Raw genomic sequence first — 7845 nt, forward strand, 5'->3', positions numbered from 1 at the left:
TTTATTGGTTTGCTTATGTATTCATTCATCTAGAAAACGTTTTTAAAATACCTGCTACATCTCAGGCCTTGTGCTGGGTGTAGATGAACAATATTCAACAAGACAGACACTGTTCCTGCCCTCATGAACCTTCCAGGCTGGTGAGGGAGAGAGGCAATACATGAACTGGGGGCTATGATAGAGAATAAAGGGAGCACATTGCTTTCAAGTGGGTGGTCAGAGAGGCCTCTCTGCGAGGCGTCACTTAGACTGACATCTGAAGAATGCAAAAAGTTCACTTTGTCAATAGCAAATGGGAAAAGTGTTTCAGGTAAGGGAAGTGGTTTGTGCAAAGGCCCTGGATTGGTAAACAGGAGTTGAGAAACTAAAAGTAGCCTAGTAGATTGAAAGATAAAACAAAGAGGGCATTATCCTAAAAATTGAATATTATCTACCACAAACCCCGGTAATTCCACCCCTGAGTGTATGTCCTAGAGAAATTCTTGCCTATGTCTATTAGGAGACACATGTAAGAGCACTCCTAGTAGCGCTAAGCTTTGTTCATGGTAGAACAAAACTAAAACAACAAACACTGACAGAAGAGAAGTGAGTCTTGGTATACTCACACAGAGGTGAAAATGAATGTAATATGCTCTTCAGACCACCAAAGATGAATATAAACATTATTTTGAATTCGAGAAAGAAAATAATTAAAAAACAACTTATAACATTGTTTACTGTGCATTTAAAATTATCTTAGAATGTTAAAAAATGTTACAATATTTAATTTTTGTGGATGCGTATTATATTGTAAAAGGTTTTTGGTGGTGGTTTTGTTTTGTAAAAAGATTTTTTAAAAGCAAGGGAATTGAAACTTCTGTGTCTGGGTAAGATGTTAAACCGGAGAGTAAATTTACCTGTCTGTCTTAACCAGCCACGAAACTAGAAGATTGCTGTATGAAACAATGGTTTTCAGAACTGGATGGCAGCAGAGCAGGACTGCAATGCCTGAGTGAAGGCAAACAAACTGGGGAGCAGTGATTGCATCACCTTACCCTCTGGGAGGAATTTCCAGGTGGTAGAGCAGAAAGGGTAAACCAGCGGTCCTGCTGAGCGGAGGAAACAGCCCCGACTTCCTGGCAGTGCAGGGCAGGGGAGGGGCCCTAGGGGGCACCTGAACGTCGTTGGCGGAGTACCATCTACCCTTGGGTGAGACCTGCTTACCGGGGTCAGGGAAGGACCTGGAAGAAAGGAATCGGCAGAACAAGTCCTGGACCTCACACAGGACTGGGAAAAGTTCTCGTTCCCACAAGTCAAAGTAGGACAATCTCATAACATATGAAGCATCAGGTAAGAATCTTAGAAGTTAAACGCCTTGGCAATGAGCCTGAAACCTTACTAAAGGCTGCTGTGGACCCAAAATAAAAAGCTTAAAAGCAAGTTTCATTGGATCCAAGTGTAATCTTTTTAATTGAGTGCCAGGAAACAAACAAACAACAAACATTGATTTAAAGAAATACAAGAAGACCTAGCAACTAGCAACATAAATTCACAATGTCCAGTAACTGATTTAAAAACAGTAACTACGAGACCGGCGGCTGCTGATCCTGGCAGTCTGGGTGGGTGCGAGGAACAGTCACCCCGATTCCTCAGAGGCTCTCGGGGTTCTGCTCCGTCACTCGGTCCGCAGTCTCAGTCCACTGCAGGAGGAATATTGGTGTTACAGCAGTGGCACTCAGTAGGGAACTTGATCCTGTACAGAAAGTCTTCGTGGACGAGATTAGAGAATCCAGATCTAAGCGACAGGCGTCTGCGGGGCCTGTTGCTACTGGCCCAGAGCACCGGCGAGAGTTGGAGAGGGAGGTTTTCCAGCTTAAGCAAATGTACGGTAACGCAGACATGAATGCGTTCCCTGACTTGAAATTTGAAGATACCAAATTTGAAGTCAGCAAAAAACCTCAGTCCTGAAGAAATAATGTAAAATTTAACTGGCAGTTGTCCTCGATAAGTGGTACAACTGATCCGAAGTATCAGAATAAACAGACACTTCACAACTGTCAAGTGTTCTTTTAATTCTGATTCCAAGTACATTATTTGGTGATGTGGGGTGAAAAACAACAACAACTGGGAGGCATGCAGAGAAGCAGAAAATAATGACCCAGAACTTAAAAATCAATCAATAGAAACAGGCATAGAAATAATATTGAAGATGGAACTAGTCAATAAAGACATTAAAACAGCTATTACAAATATGTTCAAAAGGTAGGGTACTGTTTAGCAATAATAAAGAGAAAATTTAAAGATGTGGAAAAGACCCAAGAGGAACTTCTGGAGATAAAAAATATATATAATATGCAAAGGAAAAAATACACTGGACAGCATTTGTGCATTTCTACCAAAGTGCATCTTTGGTAGGAAACATATATTGAATCTTGCTTTTTAAAATCCAGTCTAACAATCTCTGACTTGATTGGAGTGTTTAGCTCATTCTTATTAGATGTAATTATTAATATAGTTGGTTGAGGTAGGCCATTTAGCAGCTTTTTTTTTTTTTTTTTTTTTTTTTTTTTTTTTTATGTATTTTTTTTTATTTTTTTGTTACATATATTTTACATTTTTACACCATTGGCACCCCCCACCCCACCCCTTCCACCCTGTCCCCGGCTTAGTTGTCCATGTCCATTGGTCATGCATACATGCATATAAGTTCTGTGGTTTATCTCTTCCCACCCCCCCACCCCGGATCCCCTCTTCTGAGGGATGTCAGTCTGTGCCCTACTTCCATGTGTCTGGGTCTACTGTATTCCTCAGACTGTTATGTTCATTATATTCCGTATATAAGTGAGATCATGTGGTATTTGTCTTTTTCTGCTTGGCTTCTTTCACTTAGGATAATACTTTCCAGGTCCCTCCATGTCGTCTCAAAGGATAAGAGATCTTTCTTTCTTACCGCTGCATAGTACTCCATTGTGTATATGTACCACAGCTTTTTGATCCATTCGTCTACTGGTGGACACTTGGGCTGTTTCCAGATCTTAGCTATTGTAAATAGTGCTGCTATGAACATGGGGGTACATATATTCTTCCTGATTGGTGTTTCAGGCTTCTTAGGGTATATTCCCAGCAGTGGGATCACTGGGTCAAATGGAAGTTCAATTTTTAATTTTTTGAGGTAGCACCATATTGTTTTCCATAGCGGCTGCACCAGTCTGCATTCCCACCAGCAGTGTATTAGAGTTCCCTTTTCTCCACACCCTCGCCAACACTTGTTGTTTGATGATTTGTTGATGGCGGCCATTCTGACAGGTGTGAGGTGATACCTCATTGTTGTTTTAATTTGCATCTCTCTGATGATTAGTGATGTTGAGCATTTCTTCATATGTCTCTTGGCCATTTGTATGTCCTGTTTGGAGAGGTGTCTATTCAGCTCCTCTGCCCATTTTTTAATTGGGTTCTTTGTCTTCCTTTTGTGGAGTTGTGTGAGCTCTCTGTATATATTGGAAATTAACCCCTTATCTGATACATCATTGGCAATGATGTTCTCCCATACAGTGGGTTGCCTTTCCATTTTGATGATCGTTTCTTTTGCTGTGCAGAAGCTTTTTAGTTTGATGTAGTCCCATGTGTTCATTTTCTCCTTTATTTCTGTTGCCTTAGGTGATGTATCAGTGAAAATTCTGCTCCGTATGATGTCCGAAATTTTGTTGCCTACATTTTCTTCTAGAATTTTTATGGATTCACGGGTCACATTTAAGTCTTTTATCCATTTTGAGTTTATTTTTGTGTATGGTGTAAGTTGATGGTCGAGTTTCATTTTTTTGCATGTAGCTGTCCAATTTTCCCAACACCATTTATTAAAGAGGCTGTCTTTACTCCACTGTATGCTCTTGCCACCTTTGTCAAATATTAATTGAGCGTATTGCCTTGGGTCCATTTCTGGGTTTTCAGTTCTGTTCCACTGGTCTATATGCCTGTTCTTGTGCCAGTACCAGGCTGTTTTGGTTACAGTCGCTTTGTAGTATAACCTGATATCTGGTAATGTGATCCCTCCAACTTTGTTCTTCTTTTTCAAGATTGCTGTGGCTATTCGGGGTCTTTTTTGGTTCCATATGAACTTTTGAAGTATTTGTTCTAGTTCTATGAAATATGTCGTTGGTATTTTGATGGGGATTGCATTGAATCTATAGATTGCTTTGGGTAGTATGGACATTTTAATTATGTTAATTCTTCCAATCCATGAACAGGGTATGTTCTTCCACTTTTTTATATCTTCCTCTATTTCTTTTTTCAATGACCTGTAGTTTTCTGCAAATAGGTCCTTTACTTCTTTGGTTAAGTTTATTCCTAGGTATCGTAATTTTTTTGGAGCGATGGTAAATGGGATTGTTTTTTCAGTTTCTCTTTCTGTGAGTTCATCATTGATGTACAAGAATGCCGTCGATTTCTTGACGTTAATTTTGTATCCTGCTACTTTGCCAAATTCATTTATTAAGTCTAATAGATTTTTGATGGAATCTTTAGGGTTTTCTATGTACAATATCATGTCATCTGCAAATAATGACAGTTTCACTTCCTCCTTTCCAATTTGGATCCCTTTTATTTTTTCTTCATGTCTGATTGCTGTGGCTAAGACTTCCAGTACAATGTTAAACAAGAGTGGCGAAAGTGGACATCCCTGTCTTGTTCCTGTTCTTAATGGAAATGTTTTTAGTTTCTGTCCATTGAGTATGATGTTGGCTGTAGGTCTTTCATATATGGCCTTTATTATGTCGAGATATGATCCCTCTATTCCTACATTGCTGAGCGTTTTTATCAGAAATGGATGCTGGATTTTGTCGAATGCTTTTTCAGCATCTATTGATATGATCATGTGGTTTTTATTTTTCATTTTGTTTATGTGGTGTATCACGTTTATTGATTTGCGAATATTGTACCAGCCTTGCATCCCTGGAATGAATCCCACTTGGTCATGGTGAATAATTTTTTTGATGTATTTCTGGATCCGATTTGCTAGTATTTTGTTCAGGATTTTGGCATCTATGTTCATCAGGGATATTGGCCTGTAGTTTTCTTTCTTCGTAGTGTCTTTTTCTGGTTTTGGAATTAGAATTATGCTGGCCTCATAGAACGTGTTTGGAAGTCTTCCTTCTTCTTGAATTTTTTGAAATAGTTTGAGGAGAATGGGTGTTAGTTCTTCTTTGAATGTTCGGTAAAACTCCCCCGTGAAACCATCTGGGCCTGGGCTTTTGTTTGCTGGGAGAGTCTTGATTACCTCTTCAATTTCCTTAGTTGTTATTGGTCTGTTCAAGTTTTCTATCTCTTCCGGGAATAGTTTTGGGAGACTGTGTGTTTCTAGAAATTTGTCCATTTCGCTGAGATTGTCGAATTTGTTGCCATATAGTTGTTCATAGTAGTTGTTAACGATCTTTTGTATTTCCGTGGTGTTGGTTGTTACTTCTCCTCTTTCATTTCTGATTTTGTGTATTTGGGTTCTCTCTCTTTGTTTCTTGGTGAGTCTAGCTAAGGGTCCATCAATCTTGTTTATCTTTTCGAAAAACCAGCTCTTTGTTTCATTGATCCTTTGAATTGTTTTTTTGGTCTCTATGTCATTTATTTCTGCTCTGATCTTTACTATTTCCTTCCTTCTACTTGCTCTGGGGTTTTCTTTTTGTTTGCTTTCTAATTCTTTAAGTTGTGAGGTTAGACAGTCAATTAGAAATTTTTCTTGTTTTTTGAGGTAGGCCTGTAGTGCTATGAACTTCCCTCTCAGAACTGCTTTCGCTGCATCCCATAGATTTTGTGTTGTTGTGTGTTCATTTTCATTGGTTTCCAGGAAGTTTTTGATTTCTTCCTTGATCTCCTCGGTGACCCATTCATTGTTTAATAACATGCTATTTAGCCTCCATGTGTTGAAATGTCTTTGCATGTTCTTGTTGCAGTTGATTTCTAGTTTCATGCCATTGTGATCTGAGAAGATGCTTGATATGATTTCAATCTTCTTGAACTTGTAGAGATTTAGTTTGTGTCCTATCATGTGGTCTATCTTTGAGAATGTCCCATGTGCACTTGAGAAGAATGTGTATTCTGTAGTTTTGGGGTGTAATTCTCTGTAGATATCTATTAAATCCATTTGGTCTAGTGCTTCATTTAGAGTCTCTGTTTCCTTGCTAATTTTTTGCCTAGAGGACCTATCCAGTGCTGTCAACGGGGTGTTGAAGTCCCCAGCTATGATTGTATTGTTGTCGATTTCTCCTTGGAAGTCCTCCAGAAGATTTTTAATATATTTTGGTGCTCCTATATTGGGTGCATATATGTTTATCAAGGTTATATCTTCCTGTTGGATAGATCCTTTCAATATTATGTAGTGGCCGTCTTTGTCTCTAGTTATGGTCTTCATTTTGAAATCTATTTTATCAGATATGAGAATTGCTACCCCAGCTTTTTTTTGCTTTCCATTTGCTTGGAAAATTTTTTTCCATCCCTTCACTTTCAACCTATGTGAGTCTTTTGTTGAGAGATGGGTCTCTTGTAAACAACATATAGATGAGTCATGCTTTCTTATCCAATCAGCTACTCTGTGTCTCTTTATGGGAGCATTCAGTCCATTTACGTTTAAGGTGATTATTGATATGTACTTATTTATTGCCATTTTGTTTAGTGTGGTTCTATTTTTGTTCCCATTTCTACTGCTAATTACAGCAGTCCTTTTAACATTTCTTGCAGTGCTGGTTTGGTGCTAATGTATTCCCTTAGCTTTTTTTTGTCTGGGAAGCTCTTTATTTGATCTTCTATTTTGAATGATAGCCTTGCTGGGTAGAGTAGTCTTGGATTCAGATTCTTGTTTTTCATGACTTTGATTACTTCATGCCATTCCCTTCTGGCCTGTAGTGTTTCTTGTGAGAAGTCAGCTGAGAGCCTTATGGGGTTCCCTTTGTAGGTAACCTGTTGCTTATCTCTTGCTGCTTTTAGGATTCTCTCTTTGTCTTTAATTTGTGGCATTTTAATTACTATGTGTCTTGGTGTGGGCCTGTTTGGGTTCTTCTTACTTGGGACTCTCTGTGCTTCTTGAACTTGAATGCCTTCTTCCTTCACCAAATTAGGGAAGTTTTCTCTCACTATTTTTTTGAATATATTCTCTATCCCTTGCTCCTTTTCTTCTTCTTCGGGGACTCCTATGATGCGAATATTATTACGTTTCCAGTTGTCCCATAGTTCTCTTAAGCTGTCTTCCTGTTTTTTAATAGTTTTTTCCTTTTGTTTTTCTGATTGGTTGATTTTTTCTACCCTGTCTTCTAATTCGCTGATCCGGTCCTCAGCTTCCCCTACTCTGCTTTTTAAACCTTCCAATGTGTTTTTCATTTCGGATATGTCATTTTTTATCTCTTCTTGTTGGTTTTTAATTTCCATTTGGCTTATTTTCAGTGTCTCTATGTCCTTACTCATGCTGTTCAGCTTCCTCAAGATCATGGCTCTGAATTCTAGCTCTGTTAACATGCCTAATTGCTCCACATTGATCTCATCTTCGGTGGAGGTGGTTTGCTCTTTCATTTGGCTTCTGTTTCTGTGTTTCACCATTTTAGCTATCACTCTGGGCTTTGGAGCCTGTCAAGTTCTCCCTGTGGGTGTTGGTGTTCTGCTGTTTGTGGCTCCCTCTCCTGTGTTTAGATGAGCGAGGGAGGACCCGCGTTGAACACCACTGTCAAGTCTTACTTTCCTGGTTAAAGTTGCCAGCCCAGGAAACGTACTGTTATCCTCTAGCTTTTTGCCTGGAAGCTAGCAGTCTAGGTTAATTGATGAGTTTTGGGTTGTCAGTTGATTGAAAAACTCCCTCTGGTGCTCAGCCAAGGGGCTTTCACGAGGGTGGGG

General features: G+C 39.2%; 1 protein-coding gene across 1 annotated transcript; it reads left to right on the forward strand.

Annotated features, from left to right (window-relative positions):
• Positions 1-292: 292 nt before the first annotated feature.
• On the forward strand, positions 293-1947 carry LOC118626752 (ATP synthase-coupling factor 6, mitochondrial-like). Its single transcript, XM_036256787.1, has 2 exons — positions 293-310; positions 1594-1947. Exons 1-2 carry the CDS (start codon positions 293-295, stop codon positions 1945-1947), a joined length of 372 nt encoding a protein of 123 aa, XP_036112680.1.
• The last annotated feature ends 5898 nt before the right edge of the window (positions 1948-7845 follow it).

Source organism: Molossus molossus, unplaced genomic scaffold, assembly GCF_014108415.1.
Source record: "Molossus molossus isolate mMolMol1 unplaced genomic scaffold, mMolMol1.p scaffold_m16_p_12, whole genome shotgun sequence".
Lineage (NCBI taxonomy): Eukaryota > Metazoa > Chordata > Mammalia > Chiroptera > Molossidae > Molossus > Molossus molossus.